Source organism: Drosophila yakuba, chromosome X (assembly GCF_016746365.2).
Source record: "Drosophila yakuba strain Tai18E2 chromosome X, Prin_Dyak_Tai18E2_2.1, whole genome shotgun sequence".
NCBI lineage: Eukaryota > Metazoa > Arthropoda > Insecta > Diptera > Drosophilidae > Drosophila > Drosophila yakuba.
The window spans coordinates 24,108,250-24,133,326 of NC_052526.2; the positions used below are offsets into that span (position 1 = coordinate 24,108,250).

The 25,077-nt window shown below is 40.1% G+C and overlaps 1 protein-coding gene across 13 annotated transcripts in view; it reads left to right on the top strand.

Annotated features, from left to right (window-relative positions):
• LOC26536261 (unconventional myosin-VIIa) overlaps window positions 1-25,077 on the top strand; it is an 893,412-nt gene that overhangs the window by 359,961 nt on the left and 508,374 nt on the right. For 12 of the 13 annotated variants that reach the window (XM_039377684.2, XM_039377686.2, XM_039377690.2 and 9 more), the window contains exon 10: window positions 6,872-6,993. In XM_039377684.2, coding sequence (XP_039233618.1) covers window positions 6,872-6,993 — 122 coding nt within the window. Of the gene's footprint in view, window positions 1-6,871; window positions 6,994-22,967; window positions 23,079-25,077 lie in introns of all 13 variants that reach the window. The other variant, XR_005562207.2, reaches the window with a different exon arrangement.

The window sequence follows — 25,077 nt, forward strand, 5'->3', positions numbered from 1 at the left end:
TAGAAAGTTGAGATTAAGCATACAGACTCCCAAGGCATAGAAGCAGCGCAAGTTTGTCGATTCATGTTGCCACGCCCACAAACCGCCCAAAACTGCCACGCCCACACTTTTGAAAAATGTTTTAATATTTTTGTATTGGGACGATGAATTTTGATGAATTTGGTAGCTGAGTCCGCAACGTTTTGCTTGGTGGGAATCCATCGCCATTGGTTTCGACTTGTGTTATCGATTATCTCCCCAACTCTATGCATAACGAAGGCTTGAAATTTCTGTGGGTCCATATCAAGCCACTGTAGAACGGTCTTAGAGTCTGTCCAGTATGTACTTGAATTGATGTTGAGCCTTCTAACACCAGTAGTTCCATGCGTGGTATTGAGACTGGTTTTAGTGGGGCGACCTTACATTTGGCTGCTACCAGTACTGTGTCGACGTCTGCTCCTCGCTTGATACGAAGATATGTGACTGCTGCGTAGGCGTACTCGCTCGCGTCTACAAACGTGTGTTGATCAATCTGGTCGGCATTCGGCAGCAAAGTGGAGTAGAAGCGAGGAAATTCCAATTCGGTAGCTTGAAGCAGGACCGTTTTCCATTGTTGCCATGACGAGAACAAGGCGTCTGGCAGTTCTTCGTCCCAGTCTATGCCTGCTCGCCATACTTTTTGCAGTAGCATTTTAAGGTCGATCGTGTAGCAGGATAACAGGCCCAAGGGATCAAAAATCGACATTAATACTTGTAGGGCTTCTCGTTTTGTTGGTATAGATTCTCCATTTAGAACTTCTCTTTGAAGTCTCACGAATCTAAAAGTATACTTAAAAACGTCGTTTGAAAAGCATGTTTTCAGCGTCTGAAAATCCGGCTACCGAGCAGCTGTTCTCGTACATGCTTATGAAAATTGGCCAGTCTGCTGGGTTGCCATTGAAAGTCGGCAGATCCGCTGGTAATATTGGCCTTGCTGCTAGTTGCAGTTGGTCCAAATGTGTCTTTCCTATGTCCCCTGCTGCTGTGCAAGTATTGCATATTTCTGCTCGATATATTTCTTTTCCACTTGGCGTGTCTCTTCTAGCATCTCTATCATCAAGTTTTTTGAGCATGTCTCAGCTGGCTTATTGGGATTGGATTCGATTTGTATTATGTCGCCATCTTTCGACAAGGTATTTGTCAGTTCGTTGCGTTGTAAAGCGGCTTGCTGTGAGGTGGAAGGGGTATCGTCGACAAGTTTGCACGAGTCGCACGTCCATTGTGACTGTGCAATAGAGGCATCGACTCCAACGCAGGCGAAGTGGTACCATGCCTTGCATACGTCGCACTGCACCCAGTTTTGGACGCCGCTGGATAGTCGGTTCTTATTGCATGAACCGGAAAGAGTTACATCTCTCTCCATTTCCGAGGTCGGTTTCTTCGTCAGAGATAATTTCACAACTAATGCACTATGGGAAATTTTACCCCTTTTTCTGGCCAAAACCCATTTTCTGAAAGTCGGAATATTACAATAATATTTAGTGTACGCATTCAAAATTGACCAATCTTTAGTGCTGCGTACTAGAAATTTTAATAGATGGCGCCACAAGAAAGAAATCAGCTGTTAAAACACCTGCGCGTACACAAAAAAAACAATCTGCAACATTAAGTTTTTCTTTCGTTACAAAAGTTCTAATATCTGTGGAACCAAAACGTTAATTTTCATTCTGTAAAAAGTATTTTAATCATTCTATTAGGCGTTTGCAACATTCCATAGAAAAAAAACTAGTGTTGTCCCAGTAATTTAGTAAAAATCTTAGTTGCTTTACAAAAGTATTTTTTTTTATAATGCGTATCTTTGAATAGAGATTTAAAGTGATTGCAGCAGATTGCATCAATAAAATATACCTCATGTTGTAGCTTATTTAATTCTTGTTCAGATTATTGTAATTTTAAAAACCACTTTTACCGATTTTGGGAGAATTTATAGATTTTAGACTTAACCCTACTTTTCCAAATTCAGAGTAATCTCATGCTAAACGGGAGTTAAACAAGGCGGTTGCTGAATTGTTTCGTTATTTTTATTAGTAGTATTGTTGTTAACTTCTGTAAAATAAGTAAGTATATAAACTCTATCACGAAATCAGTTGTTTTTGCTGAGATTAAAAAAAGCATACAAAATGAAAGAAAGCCTTTACGAAAATTAATAATATAAATATAAGGGACTGTGCCACGCCCCCAGTTTTTGGGGTACGTTTAGATATGGTCTAGTACAAATTAATGCAAAAAAAAAAAAAATTAAATATCTTTATTCGTTCTGGAGTTATAAATAACAAAAAATAGAAAGGGCGGTGCCACGCCCACAATTTTTGGTACCATAAAAGGTATGGACTACTGTAACCCCATACAAAAAACACCAATTGAAAATCTCTCCCCGTTCTGGAGTTATTAATTTAGGCCAGAAAAAGTGGTCAAATTTCCCATAGTGTAATGGCGTCGGTCCTTGGCGTGATCTACTTCAACAGAGTTCTACACATACATAGCCTTCATACGTGTACGTGTGTATCTTGGCTTATAGGTATGCGTGTGTTCCGTTTGAATTTCACAAATGGTTGGCGTTACTTTTAATTGTGCTTAATATTAAGTACTAACAAAGTTTTTTAAAGAAATGTTGAGGCACTTATTGATTTGGGCCTAGGGAGAGCAATAATAAACAACCTTTTTTAGCAGTCACTTTATTTTTATATAATTTATTTTAGCAAGCGAGCAGCTTCAAAAAACTTTGTTTTTTCTCCTTCGCCAGTGTTTCCTCAAGTGTCGTACAAGTGTTGCCCTATCCAATAACCGCAGATCATGGGTAACACTTTTACCAAAGGTTTTCAGGGTTACGCCTTTTTCGCCTAGTTGGCGGTTGAATTTAAATTACGGCGGTAACACCCTTCTTCTCCGGGTTTGAAATGGTGACTGGGAGCTCAACGGAACTACTACTTTTTTTACTTTTTATACCCGTTACTCGTAGAGTAAAAGGGTATACTAGATTCGTTGAAAAGTATGTAACAGGCAGAAGGAAGCGTTTCCGACCATATAAAGTATATAAATTCTTGATCAGGATCAATAGCCGAGTCGATTTGGCCATGTCCGTCTGTCCGTCCGTCTGTCCGTCTGTCCGTCTGTCTGTCCGTATGAACGTCGAGATCTCAGGAACTACAAAAGCTAGAAAGTTGAGATTAGGCATACAGACTCCAGGGACATAGACGCAGCGCAAGTTTGTCGAATCATGCTGCCACGCCCACTCTAACGCCCACAAACCGCCTAAAACTGCGACGCCCACACTTTTGAAAAATGTTTTAATATTTTTTCATTTTTGTATTGGTCTTGTAAATTTCTATCGATTTGCAAAAAAACTTTTTGCCACGCCCACTCTAACGCCCACAAACCGCCCAAAACTGCCACGCCCACACTTTTGAAAAATGTTTTAATATTTTTTCATTTTTGTATTGGTCTTGAAAATTTCTATCGATATGCAAAAAAACTTTTTGCCACGCCCACTCTAACGCCCACAAACCGCCAAAAACTGTCCTTCGCACTTATACTAGCTGAGTAACGGGTATCAGATAGTCGGGGAACTCGACTATAGCGTTCTCTCTTGTTTCAGTTTTAATTTTAATTTGTGCTAAGACCATCATTATTAGGTCATACTGCTTTGAATTAAAATATTCATGATCGACAACGCCGATCTTTATCAAATTACTATGATTATCAATAAAGCATTTTTGAAGCTCCTCTAAGCTTACTAAATCGGAATCTGACAATGTTGGTTTTTCTTCCAACTTCCTAATTTCCAAAATAATTTCGGACTGCTTCTTTAAAAATTGTATGCTTTTTTCCGACATCATTATAATAAGAAATTCTTAGAAGTAATACGATAAAAAAAAGTAATGTTGAGCTTATCTTTTTGCGTCCTGCGTTGGTGCGTTGCTCTGTTGTTGGTGCTGCCGTCTTAACTGCTGCTGTTCTTGTTGCTGCTGCTGTTGTTGGCGATGATCTTCTCACAGGCTCCGGGTCTTCCTTCTCGTCGTTGTTTATCGATGATTTTGTTTTTGGCACTTTTTATTTAAGTAGTCCAGTCAGAAGAGGCATTTATTTAGCACTCTTTTTCTCCACTAATGCTCTAATGGCATTTAGACTGCACTCAATTAATGAGCTGTTTATTTATAATGCTCTATGGCATTTATTTGGTACTTTTTTTTTATTTATATTATTATATGCTTAAAGGAGCTGGCCTTTCTCTGAGTCCCTTACCATATAGGGGGAAACTGCAGAGTTTTACGAAGTTCAATTTCTTCGAAGGCTTGATTGACCAAATTTAAAGGTTCCAATTAAGAAGACTTTACTTGTGAGTTGATAATTTCAAACTGAATCTTTATTTTCTAAGTCCTAGCTTAGGTAGCTAACGTGAAATTTACATATTCTAATCTTATCTCTAACTAGACCAACGCAGTGGCCATCTGTTCCCCAGATGTGGAAAACTGTCTTAAGTGCAGGAATTTTCTACTGCACGATATTCCTTATCTTCAAGGAAATGCTACGTGATCGCTTGCATCTTTATTTAAGGGATGAAACCCTCGCAGGAGTTCGTTGTTTATCCCAGATATCTATATCCTAACGCTCAGGCGTTGTTTATTTTTAGATAAGGCATTGCTGCAGCGTCCTTTTAAATATTCATGTTCGTCTGAACAACGATTTTGGAATCCCTCCAAAAAAATGTTTCTTTAATTAGGAGTTTATGATTTGCCTCATGAAGTTAGTCAAAGGTTTGGCTTTCTATTAGATAGTGTCATGCGGAGGAAAGTCTTCCGTTCCTCGATATAAGTCGAAGGACTTATCTTCTTTTTGTCGGCCGTCATGGCTGGCTATATACCCGAGGCAGTCAACCTGAGTGGACAGAAATTAAGTTCACTTTAAGTTTTGCCATTTTCAGACTGTCAAATACCCAACGAAGGTTAAGCCAATGACAGTTATAGTTCTTACTGAAGAAGATGATATCGTCAATGTATCGTACATAACATATATTGCCGATGTGCTCCCGAAGTACATCATCGATCAAACGCTGGGAAATGGCGTGGGCGTTTTTTTTAATTCATTCCATTCAACGTCAAGAATGCCGTTTTGGCGGTATCGGACTGTATCTAGTAAAATCCCCTTGTCAGATCGAGGGTCGTAAAATAATAAGCTCCACCAAGAGTAGATTGTGTGAAATTATTTGTCGGAATTCATTACGGGAAGGTTCGTCTCATCTCATCTGGAAGTTTCGCGTCCGACACGGAGTTTCCATTGAGAGAACTTTTGGCGAGAAGCGGAATTTTAATAGCAGGAGTATGATTCAGCAAAGCCTTTAAATTATTTAGGGTGTCGTTACCGATAGCACCGTCAAAAGAATTCAGCCCGTGGAGAAGGAAGAAAGTGAGGGTAGAACTGTGGCCTAATGGCTCGAAAGATCTACCCGCCAAGCCCTGGTGTGTGTGCAGTAGTGTGTGAATAACGACACACTACCGGTGACCGCATCTGGCCTATTTCTAAGGCTGATATAATTATTGATTGATCAATAATTGTAATTAAGCCCAAATTTTATACCCGTTACTCGTAGAGTAAAAGGGTATACTAGATTTGTTGAAAAGTATGTAACAAGCAGAAGGAAGCGTTTCCGACCATATAAAGTATATATATTCTTGATCAGGATCAATAGCCGAGTCGATCTGGCCATGTCCGTCTGTTCGTCCGTCTGTCTGTCCGTATGAACGTCGAGATCTCAGGAACTACAAAAGCTAGATAGTTGAAATTAAGCATACAGACTCCAGAGTAAAAGACGCAGCGCAAGTTTGTCGATTCATGTTGCCACGCCCACTCTAACGCCCACAAACCGCCAAAGCTGCCACGCCCACACTTTTGAAAAATGTTTTGATATTTTTTCATTTTTGTATTGATCATGTAAATTTCTATCGATTTGCCAAGAAACTTTTTGCCACGCCCACTCTAACGCCCATAAACCATGTTTTGATATTTTTTCATTTTTGTATTAGTCTTGTAAATTTCTATCGAATTGCCAAAAATCTTTTGCCACTCCCTTTCTAACGCCCACAAACCCCCAAAAACTGTCAGTGTTAAAGACTCTCCTTCGTACTTCCACTAGCTGAGTAACGGGTATCAGATAGTCGGGGAACTTGACTATAGCGTTCTCTCTTGTTTTTTTTGGTATTTTAGGTAAGTGCACCTGAGAGGCTCCGGTCATAGAACTTGGATCTTCGTCTATGACCGCCTCTGGACCAGCCGTTGCCATTATGCCCTGATAAGGGAGCTGTGCAGAGTTGGTCGTAATAACCGACTGACCCGACCGGTTAAATTCCATCTTAATGGCAGGTCCCAGGCCTTAAAATCGAATTTTGTGAAATCGCGGACGGATCCCCGTAACTTTAGACTCGTAAAGGCATCAAATTTTCTTAGTAAAATGGGCAAAAAATCAACACGTTTTTCAAAGTTAGAGTGGGCGTGGGAAAAAAAATGTGGGAAAGTAAAATGGCAAAACATTTTAGAAAATGTCAGTGTGTTCAAAATGTTTTTGGCATATTGATCGAATTGGCAAATGACCTTATAGATCTTTAAGTTTCCAAGATCTCGACGTTTGTATAGACGGACAGATGAGCTTAGCAAGTGGTAAAGAATCAAGTGTTCAAGAATATATATGTAGTTATCTACAAATAATCTATGAGTAACGGGTACAAAAATCTTATATTGCCCTTCAGGTTGTTATGGGCAGATGCCGACTTGAAAGAAATGTATAGCTAATAGCTATTGTCCTTTAACAATAAAAGTAAATCAAAAATTCTAAAGTACAATACTGCTTCTTTTTTCTTAGGATTTCCAATTCATCAGTTCGAGTTACCCACGAGGATCATCCAAATCAAAATGTACTGTGAGTGATAATTTTCGACATCAGTTACAGTCCCTCATAGATGTTCTCCAAAATACAAAGCCTTGGTAAGTTTGCAATGGCGAATTGATAATATAGGTTACGTACATCCAATATATAGTACTCAGCAGTAAAGTTGGTAAGTATTCCACGCACCTAGTTGCGTGGCACTTGGTGAACCAATTTTGGCAGCAATTTCGTTTTTATTATAACTTTTATATTTCATTTTAAGAGGTTAAAAGCATAGTAGTTTAATTGACACATGAATGTCGTAAATGTTTCCGTAGCCAAAATATAAACGAATCTAATAATTTTATTGACTAATTTAATTTAAATTTTTACAATTGCACAACAAGTCGCGAAATAAGGTATTTTTAAATGTATTTTATGTAAGTCATTTGGTTATGTAGGAACGGGGAGAGTGCGTGGTTGATATAAGCGCATAGTCTAATAAGTTTCATGTCTGTGTCTAGGTTTTTCATTTCATTTTCATTTAGAAGGACTAGCGCACTGAAAGGACTATGGTCCTATGTGATACCTATTTATGTCATAATCAAACTCCTTGGTGAGGGTAAATCTTGGCAAAACCTCAGCACGGATTCCAACTACCCTAGAGGAAGCCATTCTGTGCGCGATAATAAACTGATATGTATTTGTATATCTTGAACGACATTATTTCAAGTTTATTTCAAAAGGAGTTTCAAAGATCTTTTCTGCTTCTATGATGCCTGCCTGTGATCAACTACCGCTAGCGAAGCTCTGGTGATCGCTTCTGCACCCCACTACTGTCGAGACATTAGCTAGGTTCAGAAAAATGTTGGTTTAAGCTTTCATTGTTTAACTCATAAATAGCAACGCACTCGAAGGTATGCTCAAACGAATATAAAACCAAAATGGCCATACAATTATGATGGGGTAGCTCTAAGAGAACGTTAATTTAAACTACGAAAAGTTATGCTGGGGTATGGGGATGGGGTATGCATAGGGTTGGGCAACTCATCCCTCGCCGAAAGATCGATCTCCCGTCGAGGTGATGCTTTGAATTTATCTTTGAATTTCATAATACTATGGTTTTCCCTTGAAAAGTGGCCTTTAATAATCTTTTCGCTCATTTTTTGATGGTATTAAACCCGCGGAAGGTAAAAAAAAAATGTTTTTGTTTTAAAAGATAAATTTTAAGTGGTGTTTTTTACTTAAATAAAAACTCCCAACAAAAAATTATTCAAAATTTTTTCTCTCTTCTCCTTAAATATAAAATTTATGTTCCTGGGTCAAATTAGTTGGATCGAGGCACAATAGTTTAAACCATTTTGGGCGGTGCAATTAAATGGGCGGAGACCACAAGATCGCCAAAATACCTTTAAACTGTACGCGGTGGCGGTGGATACTTTAAGAAAACTATGCGCGGCGGTCGTCGAGACGCGCTTGCGACATTAGCTTTATCACGTTTTCATAGGTGCGACCATTGCGCCGCCGTAAGTGCTGTTCATCAGCAACTGAACCAACATTTTTCGGCGGGTCAGGTGCGTATGATTAACCTGGGTGGAATTCTCTCGTTATCCACGAATTTCTAAAACTATCAATCGGCGGCAGGTAACTCACGGGAGAGTTTTACTCCTATTTATTTTATTTAAATTTATTAATTGTTTAATAATTTTTTTATTTCAATCGGGTGTCCATATATTTTTTCGGCACGCTCACAGGTTTAATAAAAAGCAAGGTAAACAAAAATTGGTGCATCTGCACTCAACCACAGTTCGCTTGAAAAGACATAATCGAGAATTCTGAAATCGTACCCCGGGCGGAAGCTGGAAATGCAACGTAGCTAGTGGTGGACTATATTTTAAAACTAAGCAATTCAGAGCATTTCTGACACAGCTGATGCCAAAGATGCCGATATCACGCCTAGTGACCTCAGCAAATAGTACTTCCTCGCAACGGTCTGTCTTGTTTGACCCTTAGCGGTGGTGATTTGCAATACTCGTAGAGTAAAAGTGTATACTAGATTAATTGAAAAGCATGAAACAGGCAGAAGAAAGCGTTTCCAACCATATAAAGTATATATATTCTTGATTAATAAGCGAGTTGATCTGGTCATGTTCGTCTGTCTGTCTGTATATCAAATGTACATATACTACAGGCAGATGAGTATGTTGATTTAGGTAGCAGTGGATATCAGCATTAAACGAGTTCCCGATTGGTCAAATTCGTACACCACGGTCCTGGGGGCTCCATAGGCCAAAAACAATCCGCGCTCGTTACTTACTTTGGGTACCGCGTGTGTCGAGAATTAGTTTAAACCCTCTTAATTTAATTTTTAATCGTGCATTAGATAACTTTGACGTCCATTGTGGGGCAAGCCACTGCAAGATTACAACGTAAATTGGTATAGATTTTTTAATCGCGTTGATTTTAATTGGGTGTATTTTCTTCCAAGGAAATTGAAATGTAACAGTTATATTGTAGTTAGATCTTACTATCGCATTTCAGAAGAAAACGTGCGATCCTTAATAAGGCCTACGTCGTTGCTAATCAGACGTGGTTATAAAATTGGGAACCTTTCAAGTCTCGACTTACACCAATAAAATGTCAGCTATCCGGAAATCTTATACCCCTAGCGAATCTCCGTTGGAATTAATTGTGCTATGACATAATTATTTACACCCAAGCGAATCCGTGTCTGATCGGAATGCCCATCTCGCCAATCGTCGGTCGCTAGCTATTAGTTGTGGGAATGTATTAGCTTTCGCGCATTCCGTTTTATTTGCCATTATCGCTAAAAGATTTTGTAAGTCCGTGATGTGACTCCGATCAGAAAGCTTTACAAGATTTTTTATGCAACGCAATTTAATTAGGCCGAGAAGGTGTCCAGTTTAATTATCTAATCCATACGGCATATGAAAATGCTGCCACAGCTTTGAAAGTTGGAATATAAAAATAATAACGCTAAGCTTTTGTGATCCGGTGTTATCCGTATTCGATGTAATTTCTTAAGTAACAAGTGGCAGCAAAGTTTGATCCGACGCTTTTAATAATAATCCATTTAATAATCCTAATCTTAATTAGTTTGTATGAGCTGCATTCGCCGGCCCAATTAGTTCTTCCCAAGCCTTTGGTACTTGGTCGCCGCTAAGCCTTGGTAGTCGACGGTATTTAAGTTGACGTCGACTTCGGTGTCGACTGTATTACTACACGGCAAGCGGTCAGCGCTTCAACGGCGGATATCGCCACGCTGTGTCAGCGTTCCCGTGATTGGTACGGCGGATGTCGCCGTGCGACGGGGAATGGTAGAGCCAAGCGGTTAGTGCTCCACCGTTAACTCTTCCTCCTTCGAAAATTTGCGACCCGCAGATCTTTGCGGGGGTCTCACTGACGGTCTAAGCCTCCAGTTCGACGATGCTCCGGTGCGATGGAATGCCTTTGGTGGAAGTTACTTTCCTCCCTGCGATGTATAGCAAAGAAGCGACAAAAAGGGCCATCACTGCTAGATATTACTTAAATCCTGCGGGCTAAAAATTTTATAGCTGTTACTCGTAGAGTAATAGGGTATACTAAATTCGTTGAAAAGTATGTAACAGACAGAAGGAAGCGTTTCCGACCATATACAGCATATACTTTATTCTTCATACTTATTACATTCTTCATCAGGATCCAGGACCAGTCGTTTTGGCCATGTCCGTCCGTTTGTCTGTCCGTATGAACGTCGAGATCTCAGGAACTATAAAAGCTAGAAAGTTAAGATTAAGCATGCAGACTTCAGAGACATAGACGCAGGGCAAATTTGTTGCCCATACTTTTGAAAAATGTTTTCATAAATGTTTTTCACATTTTTGTAAGTCGTAAATTTTTCTCGATTTTCCAAAAACTGTCAGTGATGAAGAGTCACGTTCGCTGTGTATCAGACAGTTGGGGAACTCGACTATAGCGTTTTCTCTTATTATACATATTTTTATACATTTATTTTTAGTTTTTATTGTTATTTGCGTGTGTTTTGTATGTATTTGTATGTATGTATCAAAAAGGAGGTCGACTGGTTGATGGTCGAAAGTTTTCTTCCGTTTTATTTAATGAGCGAGCTGTTTTGGCGATCATTTCCGTCATCGTTTTGAGATAGAACGACCCCTATGGCATAATAAGAAGTATCAGTTGTTAAATGGAAAGTTTTATTAAAGACTGGGAAATCTAAAACCTCTGAGGAAGCAACGATGTCTTTAAGGTCATCAAAGTCTTTTATGGCTTCCTCATCGAGTGAGATTAAAATTAGTCTCGATTGGAACGCTTTACCTTAAGCATGCTCTCACCTCGTTAGTGGTTATGCGATTGGCGTAGTAATAGGAAGTTATTTCAAAGAAGCTTAAGAGTTCTTTAAGATTCGTCGGTTGAAGCATTTTTTCTATGGCTTTCACCTTCTTCCCATCAGCTTGGATCCCATCCGGTGCTAGGTTTCGTGTAGTTTGCGCCAGTGAGACTCGTAGTCTTCACTAAGGACAATAATATTGTCAACGTATTTGTAACAAATGTTACCGATATATTCTCGTAATACATCGTCGATCAGTGGAAAATTGCACGGGCATTTTTCAGTCAAAAAGGTTTCCCATTCAATGTAGGAAATGCAGTTTCTGCGATGTCAAATTTTTTCAGGTGAATTTGATTAAACGCAGACAATAAGTCGAGGGCCGTGAAGAACTTGGCCTCTCCTAAACTAGACAAGGTAGACGTTATAACGGGGATTGGGTAGGTGGCAGAGATAGTGACGGCGTTAAGATGCTTAAAATCAATTACCATTCGATATTATTTTCCCCATTAGGCTTCGGTTTTTTTGGGACTACCCAAATGGGAATTGTAGGGGCTTTCGAAGGGCCTAAGTAGGAGTTCTTCGACTTAATTTTCTACTTCTCCTCTAATGGCCGGGGTGTAAGGGTAGATGGGTTCAGAGTGCTTGTTAGGATCTCTGCTTGAAGGCTTGTTTGAACGGCCTCACCCGGCGAAAGTGGGTCGAAAATGGTTAAGCACACATCAATCACAGATTCAAGTTCCTCCTTTGCTTCTGCTGAGTGTTAATGTAAATTAATGAGTGAACACTCAGGGAGGAAATGGCTAAAAGTAGAATTTTTACCCTTTAGCTATTATTAGGGATTCATTTTTCTTGTCGATTATTTCATTAAGTACTCATTGCATTGCAATAAGTAAAGGCTTCCACGGTCTTTGCCCCCTGAGTCATTTTACCCATTTGGTTTTTCAAGGTAAGTAGATCTTGCTTATCGGCGTAATGGAGCATTAGGGATCTTTTTATCTCAGGCCAGTCGTCTTTCAGATCAATGTAATATAGAAGGGTAGTCTCGGCTTACCGCTAATCTTCTGCCTTATGCTAACAACTATGGAACGGTAAAGAGGCCTTTCCTTGATAATCGTAACTACTAACCTCGGCCTCAAAAATCTGCAGCTCTTTCACACAATCCAGCAATCTGAAAATTTCCTTTAAGTCATACTCAGTGCGGGCGGGGGTTTAAATATCCTTAAATTACATATCCTTACCCTCAGTCATCTGGCCAAGTAATAGGGCCAGAGTGGTCTCAAACTTCGTAAGAGCTGCCTTCATTTCCTCCATATTAATTGAATGACTTAAAAAACAGATTAGGGCTCTTTATTATAGTGTCTTTTCACTGAAAACACCTCACTTACCAGCGTTAAAAGTGAGGTGGTTTGACGAGGTTTTATATAATTGTGTTACCTTTGGGTACTTGTATTAGCACCAAGTCACTTTCAACGTGAAGACTCTGAGGGCTAATTATTAACTTTAGTGTGATGTTGCTAAAATTAAAAACAAGAGAGAAGTTCCCCGACTACCTGATACCCGTTATTATTCCGTTTTGGCTTTTGGACCTACTAAGGTACGGTTGCCACACAATACATTAGGCGGCCCCTTCTGTGTTGATAACACGGAGCTTATCTAGTGAAATACCCACACCATTTTCTTTGTCTTATTACTCGTAGAGTAAAATGGTACACTAGATTCGTTGAAAAGTATGTAACAGGCAGAAGGAAGCTTTTCCGAGTATATATATTCTTGATCAGGATCAATAGCCGATTCGATTTGGCCATGTTCGTCTGTCCGTCCGTCCGTCTGTCCGTCTGTATATATGTCCGTCTGTAAATTTCTATCGATCGCCCACTCTAACGACCACAAACTGCCAATAACTGTCAGTGCTGAAGACTCTCCTTCGCACTTCCACTAGCTGAGTAACGGGTATCAGATAGTCGGGGAACTCGACTACAGCGTTCTCTCCGCTAGCTACCGCAGCGGTTATCAAATTCATTTTGTAATGCTCTAACGCCCGTGAATCTAATTCACAGCGGTAGCTTGGCCACTTTTTTTTACTTCACCATATACCTTTGCGCACATGAACAGCCCGGGGCAGGTCACCGCAGTGGGTCGGCTATATAATTATTTCATGTTATTAATATCCTTTATTTTTTTATTTTGGAATCAACTGCACTCTGCCCTCCGCATTTTGAATTTATAACTAAAGAATTTAATAATCCTAATCTTAAGTAGTTTGTATGTGCTGCGTTCGCCGGCCCAAGCGTTTAGTAATTCGTCGCCGCTAAGCCTCGGTAGCCGGAGGTATCCGGGTTGACGTCGACTTCGCCATCGACCGTATTGCGAACCCTGCAGTTTTCACCGTGCTACAATATTACGGAAGCGTTCAGCGCTCCAACGGCGGATAACGCCATGCTGAGTCGGCACGGGGTGCGGGAAAAATGAAGTGTCCCGTCATTGATGGAGCGAAGCGGTTGCTGCTATTAAATCATATGCACATTTTCTTTTTTGAGTTTTAATTAAAAACATATTCATTCCGTAAACCGTAATGATACAAAATAAACAAATTTTGAATGTTTTAAGTAAATATATATGGTGTTTGCTTATGCCGGCCGCAGCCAGTAGCAGCTCACAATAAATGTTATTTATTTTATTATATTTTATTATTCTTGAACATTGCTCTGTGCAGCGAGCACAGCTGTTAAATCTTTATCTTAAGACACTTGCTCATTTGCCTTCTGCATAGCGAAGTCAGTTACAAAGTAAGTGTTGATCACTCCGGTACTGCTGTGATACACTCTTGCTTTCAATCGGTTCGGTACGGGCACTGCCGCCGTTTTTTTTAAAGTTTGTAATTGAAGTCGTGGAAAATCGTTAAAATATGAGACCGTGTTATAAATAACGATTATTGTTTGTTCACGCCAGAAGGGCGCAAACAGTTGAGCGGCAGTGTAAGCGGCCAATGCTTGTACTCAAAGCTCCTCCACGGCTCGCAAGCACCGCTGCTCGCGCTCTCCTTCTCTCCTCTAGCTCTGCCTCCTTCCCGCAAGGTATTCACCACTCCGCGGTCCCGCGGTATTCCCAATGTTAGTTTTAAGTTAGTCTTAATTTACAAGTGTTGTAATAAAGTGCGAAATTGAAGTCGATCCCGTGACTTTTCATTTCTGGAGGAACTCATCAGCAGCAGCCGCAACAGCAACAACAACGACGTCAGAAGCCAAATTATCTTGGACAACAACTCCGCCCACTCCAGTTCAGTTAAAAATAAGAAATGATAAGTAGTCGCCTAAGACTTTGTATGAAAAAAAATATCGCTTAAAACATTAATTATTTCACCCCCAAAGTTACAGCCCTGTGTGGCAAAAAATATATTGGGAAATATAAACTGAAATATAAATTGAAATGTTTACTTTATTGTTCTCCAAGTCAGTGGAAGCGCCTTATCATATGGTGACCCCGACGTGATCGGTATAATTTCTTTACCGATTTCTTTCGTGAACTCAGAAACAGTTAAACTAATTTCGGTGCACTTTTGTGTGTACAAGTTAACACGCGCAAGCTTAAGTTTGCTGACAACGCTGTTACGCCGGATGCCGTCGTGACAAAGGTGCAGCCGAAACCAGAGACCAAAAACCAGAGAGAAACCAGAGAAACCATCACGCGTAAGCTGCCGGACCGCCCGTTGCAGACGCTGACTCAACATTCAGCCGACTTTCCAGCGGCAGCGGCGGCTTCGTGGTCCGACGGAGCTGGCCCTAAGTTCCAGTTTTATTTTTGTTCTCCAATTGTCAAGTACAATAAATAAAAACAAATAAAGTTACTTTGCCGAGATATAATAAATAAATCAAATAAGGATTCTTTACTTAAAATAAACGGTCTTGTTAATTGGCTCCCAAACGGAAAATTAGCCATTTACTATAACTCTTCAAGCTAACGCAAAGAGTCGCGGTACGGTTCAATAAAGTGAATAAGCAAATCAACAAGTTAACAGTTACTCTATTATCTAACCGAAATAACTCTTCGAGCTAACGCAAAGAGTTGCGGTACGATACAAAGTGAACAACAAAACAAATTTTGTGAAAAAAAAAACCGCAAAAATAGTACAAAAATAGTGCAAAAAATACGCACTCACAACGAAAAAAAAAAAAAGACCCCCAGCCAAAAGAGCTGAACGAATTAATAAAACAAATCAACAATACGAGCGTCCGACAGGAAACAGCATATCGCAGCGGTCACCCCACCACTTGATCAAAGTTCGAATTTCATATCAAAAAAAATTTAAGTGAGATGTTCATTTTTTATTTCAAATTAAGTAAATAAAATACTCAGAGCTGTCTAGTGTGAGATTTCAGAGTTTATTAAAACAAACTAAAATAAATTTCTGCCTGTTGCAATAGAGTGCTGAAGAACCTCTATAAGCTTAAACAAAAATTAATTCCGAAACGATTTGAATCTTTTATGTTGTGTCCGGGGCAATACCAAAAAAGGGCGGACGACAGTAGTGGTGACGAACTAATACCCTCATACTTAGAGCGGACTTTAGAGCAATCAAAAAAAATGAATACTGAACAGGTTGCCCGGATGGAGGCAAAGGTGCAGGCATCCCTTGAGGAACAAGGCCGCTTATTTGAAGAGAGGATAGCCTCCCTGACAAACCAACTTAGTAAAGCTAGAGTTTCTGCACCACAGATAGAAATTTTCCAAGAAATTGAAATAGTGCCAGGGACCCGCTGCGACGAGCCCTTAGATGTTGCAAAATCTATCCCCGAGTTCGACGGAAAGATAGAAAACTATGTTTCGTGGAGGCAAGCCGCTTTCGCAGCCTATAAAGTCTTCGAGCCATACAACGGCACCTCAAGACACTACCAGGCAGTAGCTATAATCAGAAACAAAGTAAGGGGACCAGCAGATGCTGTGCTGGCCTCATTCAACACAGTGTTGAATTTTAAAGCCAATATTGCTAGGTTAGATTTCACATACGCGGACAAGACACCGGTTCACGTAATCCAACAGCAACTAAGCACGCTTCAGCAGGGCAACTTGCCACTAATACAATATTTCGACGAAGTCGAAAAAAAACTCACACTACTGACAAATAAAACCCTAATGACGCACGACCCCGTCGCAGAAGCTATATTAAACGAAAAATTTAAAAACGACGCGCTTCACGTTTTCGTCTCAGAATTAAAAAAATCTCTGAAGTGGGCGGTCTTCCCGGCGCAACCCATAGACCTCCCCTCAGCCTTAGCTCTAGCCCAAGAGAGAGGCATTTTCGCAGCAAATTTGGCAAAACACCTTGAAGAAAAACCCCAAAAACAAAATTCGCAGGCAACCCGCACAGTGCTACAGGAACAATCAAATTTACGTCGACCAGTCCATGAGGACCAAACAAAACCTGAATCATCTACCCCAAGAAGATAGTAGCGGTGACTACGAGTCACGGTCACAGCATAAAACGACACAGGTTGAGGACGATTTGTCCGGAGTCGAAAGCTGTAATTTTTTAGCGGAAGCTCCCTGCTTCCGTTCATAAGACGAACGGTTGCAGGGCGAATTATCAGACTTCTGATAGAGATAGAAAAAATTATATAAAACCCCTTCCCGAACTGGCACATTGGGTGTCAGTTGACAGCCCTTTTCAAGTCAAATCAATTCATGGGCAAACTAAGATCTAGCAGAAATGCCTCATCCATCTTTTCGATGTAAAGTCCAATTTTTTCAGTTAATGACTTTGATGGCATAATTGGCCTTGACCTTGGTTCCACGGCACTCTTGGGGATATAGCACGCTCTTATAAGTTGGAAACACAGGTAGAGAACACTGTCGAAAACATTCTCCTTGCAACTATAAAGTACAACAGGTCAATTCACGCAGCCTCCAAGGATAGTACAGTTCAGATCAACGAAAAAATTGCATCAGCACAGCAAAAGACACTTGACCAAGTGAATATAAAAAGGGTCTATAAGTCGTATCTGGTAGGCGATCGGGTTTGGATAAAAAACAATAACCGATTAGGAAATAAACTATCACCCCTATTCACAGAGGGTATAGTGGAAGCAGACCTAGGTACGACGGTTCTTATTAAAGGGAGGGTGGTCCATAAGGACAATCTTAAATAGGCTTTTGACATTTAAAAAATCATGACAACTATTTTTAACTAATTACATTTTTTGTTAGGTTGTATATTTTCAGTTTAATAATAGCAACCATGACCTTGACCGAAGCGACATTGAGACTCAACGACTACTCCCACGCGGACTACATACCTATAGTTGACGGAGACGTAACAATCTGGGACTCGTACACTCATTTGGGACACACGACGAACTTGACATCTTTCGAAACTTACATCGACGAGACATGGAAATTAATAGACAAACTACCCAAAGATCATATGAGACAGGTATTGAAAACGGACGTACAGCACATAGCGCCCTTAATAACATCCTTGACCGTTCATTACCGACAAGCACGTAGCATTAACATGATAGGTAGTGCCCATAGGGCAATTGCAGGAACCCCAGATTTTGATGACTGGGAACATATAAAATTCAAACAAAATCAGTTAATAGAATCCGAAAGCAAGCAGATAGAGATCAACACTAAATTCCAAACAAGACTCAATGACGTTTCAAGGGCCATCAATAACATTTTGAAACCAGATGCAGAGGTCGAACATTTTTATGCAACTATTTTGGCAAAGAATAGAATGATAATTACTAACCTTGAGGACTTAATCCTCACTGTTACACTCGCAAAAATAAATTTAATCAGCCCCCTTATACTAGACAGCATCGACATTAAAGAATTATTAAATGAACAACTTACCAATATTAGTATAACCGACCTTTTAGAGGTCTCCCATATAAAGGCTTTTCAAAATTTTGAATTATTGTACTTTCTGATCAAATATCCCAAAGCTCTGTTAAGCTGTAAAAAGATAGATATTTTTTTTATTTTTGTCCAGCATAATAACGTAATATTAGATCTAGAAGAGGGTAATACGGTGGCCGACTGCGGAACAAGGACCTTCGCTGTACGTGACTGCGCTGCTACTGTGAGCACCACTGCATAAGACTACAAAATACTTCAGGCGCGCAACAACTGGTATCTAGAACCGTCGCACACGCCCCGGTCACCTGGCGCCCGTTATAGTAATCGGAGAGGGCATTTCAGTAATAAATAACGCGACCATGAATGTAGTGGACAGCACTGAACACAAACAGATAATCGCGGGAACCTTCCTCGCGACTTACGACGATTACGTCTCACTATCGGGGATCTTAGAACAGGATTGTCTTCACGATCATATGGCGGCTTGGCACTCATCGCCCTATTCCTACTCCTCCTGGGCACCTGGAAATTGTACCAGCGCAGAATGAGAAAGAAAAAACCCGACTTTGTGCATAAACACACACACATCATTGCTATTATGTGTGCAGTTTGGTTGCCGATGCAAATACAGTGCTTGTAAAACTGTTCACAATTGTGTGTGCTTTTTACATTGTCCAGTTTAAAATTCAGTTCTTGAGAACTGTTAACAAGTTTAATTTTTTTTAATCTTATATTTTTTGTTGTGCCAAAGTACTAATCAACATATAAAAACCAAACAGACCACCTTGACTCATGATTCTCTGTAGAAGCTGGACGAAGATCAAATGGGAAGTGACTAGTTCAAAGACATTGTCTTTGAAATGCGGTATGTTGTACAAACGGAACAGTAGACTCAAAGTGCCAGAGATTTTTTGTTCAACTATGAGTCCAGATCCCGGACCTGAGTGGCCTTTTGGTTTTCTATTTCGCCACTGACGCCTTATTTCGATGTTTTCCACTGTCATCGAAAAAATCCAATACTGGCTAAAAATAGCTTGATTACCTCAAGACTTGCCTAAGAGGTCCCGCTTTGGCTGCCGTTGCAACGCGTTGGTGCTTTAGAGGTCACTGATGTAAATTACTCGTATGCCCTGGTTTTGTTGGATAAGCGCTACAAAAAATGCGGCTTATTTTCACGGCTTACATTTCGGCGATCATGAACCTATAAAAGGTAGAGGGTTCATCTTCTGGAAAGCTGCGTGAACTGTCCGACCAAATTAATTTGCGTTTACAGCCATTTCACAGCATGGGCACCGCTATGGAAATATCCGAATGTTCTCTCCTTTATTGTCTTGTCCAATAGGACGACCGTGAAACCCAGCTATTATGGGAGGATGCTGCTTCCATTTCTGGAGACAAGATGCCAAAAATTTGAAAACATTGAACATACCAATGTTCGGTAGCTGCCCCGTCTGCAATGATGTAGACCACATAATTTTTGGTTTTCCACAATTTAGAAGACTGTCGCCCCATGATCGCTTACAGGAAGCAAAATGGTTTGGTTTATGCCAAAACTGCCTTAAAGGTGGACATCACGTACGACATTGTAATGCCGATCGCTGTGTAATGGTCGGCATGGTAAGCGAGAATTTGCAGATAGAAATAATTGTAAATGTAATGTTGGCCAGGTACAACCGAGAACTTATCTCTATGGTTGGGTTGGTTCATTAAGTGGGTATGCTTTTAGGCTGGGGTCGATAGACTCAGACGAGTCATCGGTTTACATGTCCTAAAACGTTGTCCAGCACTGAGAGCGTCTTCCAATTTTCCAATAGAAGCACAGCTATATTTTTTGGAATTTTGGCGGTACATAAATGCCCACGCGATTACAGTCTCGTTCTTTTTCATAACCAAAAACAGATTGTTCGATCTGTGACGGGATCTGTACTGGAGAGAAAACGAAACTGTCCCAACATTTGATGTGGCATCTGTGTTCTTCGCGTGGGTTGCCTCGCCTTGGAGCCCCAACCACGTGGTTCGCAAAACCTCCTCGAAGGAAATTCTCCAAAGAATTTTCCTTTATCAGGTATGTCGCCATCTTGAACTAGTGCCCCAACTTAAATCCGCCCTGTTGGCAGTATCATGTTTTCATCTGGCCATCAAGCCTCTACAAATACTGGCCGGTCGGAGGGATTACTGACCACCAACTAGCCTGAATGTCCTCATCTGGCCTAACAGTATTATTCAAAATATTTCTTACCTCATGCATAGTTTGTTTGATAGAAAACCTAAAAACTTACCATACTCATTAAGATTACCCTTACAAATTTAATTAACATTGTCAATACTCTTAGATCTTAGAAAATGTAATGAATTGAAATTTCGGTAGTAGTTCAAGTAAATGGATGAGATTTTATTATTATTTTTTGAGTAGGCGCACAATGAAGTTTGATAAACGAATACTCTTACTAAATCTTATTTGTTAGGCCATCTAGCCTTTTCTGTAAATAAAGGTAAATTATGAATTTGAAGAAGTTTTGAATTGTCAAACCTGTCATTTGGAGATTGGCCACTGCCGTCATTAATAGTCAAAAAAAATCAGGATCTTGGGTTCCTTGCTGCGGCTTGCTTGACTCCGGCTCGCAACTACACAACTTTGCCCAAGAAGAAGTCTGCAGCTACAGTTTCTGGAATTGGTGATACCAGATTTAGCTCAGATGGATGGTAAATATTAATTTCAAATCTCAAACTTCAGAGTTCGTTGCCAATATTGCAGATCTGCTAGCTCCTAATATCACGGACAACCATCCCAATCTAACTGTCAACTCTGAAGACTGGAAAATACCTGCTAGTCTTCGTTTGGCCGATCCCCGAAAAATTGACTTGCTGATAGGCGCTTGTCAATTCTTTGATCTGCTGTGTGTAGACCAAATAAAATTGGCCGATGGGCTTCCCATTTTCCAAAAAACTCGTTTTGAATGGATTTTCACTGGTGATAGCTCCAACCCTCATTTACTGTTAAATGAAATGCGAATCAAATACCTGATTATGACATCCGTTTGGAGGAACTGGTGCGCAAATTTTGGGAGATAGAAACCACTGCTGAATCCGTCTCTAAGAGCACAAAGGAAGCACTCGACTGCCAGGCCCACTTAAAGTCTACATTTTCTAGGCTTCCATCTGGAGAATATTCAGTCCAACTTCCTGCAAAGCACAGCCCGGAAATATTGGGAGATTCCTATCAACAAAACTATCGCCGTTTTTTAAATCTGGAAAACAAATTTAATTGCCATCGCCAGCTCAAAGATAAGTATTCAGCCTTTATTCTTGAGTACTTATTTTTAGATCACATACCATTTGACTCGCAGAAACTATATAAATTTTATTTGATGCATTACTGCTTTTTAAAGAAAGACAGCACAACAACTATGGTACGTTTTTTCTTTGAATGATTGTTCTGGATACTCTGAACGATATACTCATGGCAGGCCGCACTTTGCGGCCCAAACTGTTTCACACTTTGTTACAGTTTCGAACCTTCCCTGTTGCTATAACTGGTGACATCTGTAAGATGTACCAATGTATTTGCATTTTGTGACGTGACACATTCCAGGAAAAAGTACAAGTATTTAAGCTTGATACCGTCCTCAACGGAACAAAGCCAGCTTCATATTTTTTTATGACTTTTATGTTAATGACTTGATTACTGGAGGTAACTAAACCGAAGAAGTCTTGGAGATCATGCGGCAGACCATTGGATTACTGGATAAAGGTCATTTTAAATTAAGAAAATCGTGCTAAAATAATCCAGAAAAGGATACCTTTCTAAAATTTGGCAACGTCATTACCAAAACTCTTGGTATCGCCTGGGATTCAATCTCGGATATTCTGTTATTCGCCCCCCATGAAAGCAGTTCTAAAACGCGCTCTGTCTTGTCTACAATTGATCGCTTTTAGGACCCTCTTAGTCTAATCTGTCCCTTAATAACGAAGGCCAAAACCCTCTGGACAGAACAACTTGACTAGGGCGAAAGTATACCTTCGGGCATTTATTCTGCTTAGCTAAATTTGTCTGCTGATATCTGCCTCACCCCAAAGTTGCAGTTTCCTCGTCTCGCACTGGTACCCAATAGCCTTGTTGAAATCTATAGATTCAGTAATGCCAGCATTGACGCATATGGAGGATGCATCTACATAGTCTCCATGCCTACCTTTTCCCTCATGGTTCGCTTTAATTCGACTGCAGTTCTGGCCAATTGGCGGTCGCAAGACAACTGCAAATGCAGTCAGCAAATGCATTATATGTTTTCGAGCCAAGCCACATATAGCCTCTCACATTATGGGTGATCTTCCTGAGGAACAGCTTCACATTCCTTCAAGGTCACTGGTCTTTCGAATTCTGTTGTACGCTAAGCAACAACAAAAATTGTGTTTCTATCAAATAGAGAATAAAATTATCTTTCAGAAAAATATATGTTTGTATGTGTTATCCGCATTATCTTCAATAACAACGTTGCCAATATTGTCGTCGCTCGGAATAAGCTGAGTGATCTTAAGTTTTTGTTCCTGGACACATCACATCAAACTGCAGTACACGAATTCTGCCAGACTGATAGCATTGAATGGCGATTCATCCCTCCTCGCTCGCCGCATTTTGGAGGCCCAGGACCTATATATATATATTTTTTTTTTAATGCCGCAAGTACAAGACCAGGGGCAATAGTCGCAGCAATAAGTACAAAACAAATTGGGCTGCGGAAAAGTAAATATGTCAAGAATTATTTTCGTACTGATTTTATTATGTATGATTTCGAGTTTTTATACATGTTTTGAGATTCAATATGTTTTATTATGGGATACTCCTAAATAATCAATGCAATATCTAACACAGATGTTTCATTTTTTTAGGTCAAGGGTTATCAGGCAGATGGTGTGAAAAAGTTGTCCGACCCTCGGAGCCCGAACCACGTTCGCAAAACCTCCTCGGAGGGAATTCTCCCAAGAATTTTCCTTTATCAGGTATGTCGCCGTTTTGCACTAGGGTCCCAACTATAATCCGCTCTGTTGGCAGTATCAAGTTTTCATCTGGCCACCAAGTTACTGCAAATACTGGCCGGTCGGAGGGATTACTGACCACCAACTAGCGTTATTATTCCTGCGTAGGACAATACCTGGTTACTGATAATTGAAACAATTGTCTTTCCGGGAGCTATGCCAACATCCCGAAGCCTCTCCTTTAGATTACATTCATTGATTGGATACACCTACATATCTATGTATATCGATGCGCAGTGGAACCACTACCAGAAGTCCGCACCATAGAATGAGCTAATCCACACTAGTTACTTGACCATTCAGGATTATTTATGAAAAACAAAACCAGGACCGTCAGTGGTGGTTGCTAGGCCATACGGGAGTCGACTTGCGAGACTGTGTTTCGTAACCGCAGTCATGTAGCCAATTAACTTTTATAAGGAAGTTAATGTCCTTCTTCGTCAAATAATGCAATGGTTTTGCAATAAATGAGAAGTCTATTATAAATATCTGAAAATAGGAGCAGATCCCCAAAAAACTTTGAGTTCCTCTTACTTTAGTTTGAATTGGAGAATTCTCTCCTCACCAGCCTGTATACCTCTTTCTGAAATAACATATCCTAAATATGTAACCTTTTTTTCCAAAAAACTGCATTTATCCATTCTCAAATTCAGTTTGTTTTCTACCAAAACTTTAAAGACCTCTTCTATATGTTCCTCATATTGTGGCGTAGCAATCTTTATATCGTCCAGATACACTATAGCTCTCCCTTCTCTTATCATCTTTTCAAATACTTTGTTTATAAACCGTTGAAATATAAATGGTGCATTTGTTAAGCCAATTAGCATTCTTAAGTACTCAAACTGTCCTAATGGTGTTATGAAAGCAGTGTACTTAGATTTTTTGTAGATCTAACTTTGTCCTTTTCAGCAAAAGACAATCTTCTAGGAGCACTACTAAATGCCTTGCTATCCTCAACATCTAGTTGCATTTCACTTTTTTTTTTTTTGTACTTTGCTTATATTTATTGAATCTTCTTGTATAAGAACTAACAATAAGCTTAAAAATCTTAACTATAACATGTATTTTTGAACCGTTGTATTAATTTTCCAACTGTTCTATGGTTCGCCGGAGACGGGAACGTCTGCTGAGCTGAATTAGACATCTCGCTAGGTGGTTGGTGTGCGTGTATAGCTTGCTATGGTATTTTTCCTTAAGTTCCGTGATTGCATTGGTAACTGATGGGATATTTAAGTCTCTTTGGATGTTTTCACTCCGAACGTACCACGGTGCCCCAGTGATGGTTCTCAGAATCTTTGATTGTGCTCGCTGTATGATCTCAATATTGCTATTGCTGGCATTGCCCCATAACTTTGAGCCATAGGTCCAGATAGGTTTCAATATAGCATTGTAGAGTAAGACTTTGTGATCTAAGCTGAGCGGAGAACCAGAGTTGATAAGCCAGTGTAAGTTGTTGGCTTTGAGTTTCAGTTGGGTTTTTTTGGCTTCAATGGGCCTGCGCCATGTGAGTCTTCTGTCAAGGTGTACTCCTAGGTACGCTACCTCATCTGCTTTCGGAAGTGGTATGTTGTTCAACAAGAGCGTTGGGCAGTCTTGTCTGTTTAGCGTAAACGTCACGGTAAACGGCAAACTTTCTGTCATAGAGGTAAGACTTTAGAAGTTTGTGTGTGCTTTCGGGTAGGGCTGTTTTAATTTTAAACATTAAGCCGTCGAGCCAGACTCTGTCGAATGCTTGGGATACGTCTAAAAATACTGCTGTACAGTATTCGCGATGTTCAAATGCAGTTCTTATTTCCGTTTTAATACAATTAACCTTTTCAATGGCTCTGTGGCTTTCGCGGAATCCAAATTGATGGGCTGAGTATGTTGTGGTATCTCAGATGTAGATTAAGTCGGATCAGCAGGCATTTTTCGAATAGTTTCGAAATGCATGAGAGTAGACTTATTGTTCTGTAAGATGAAG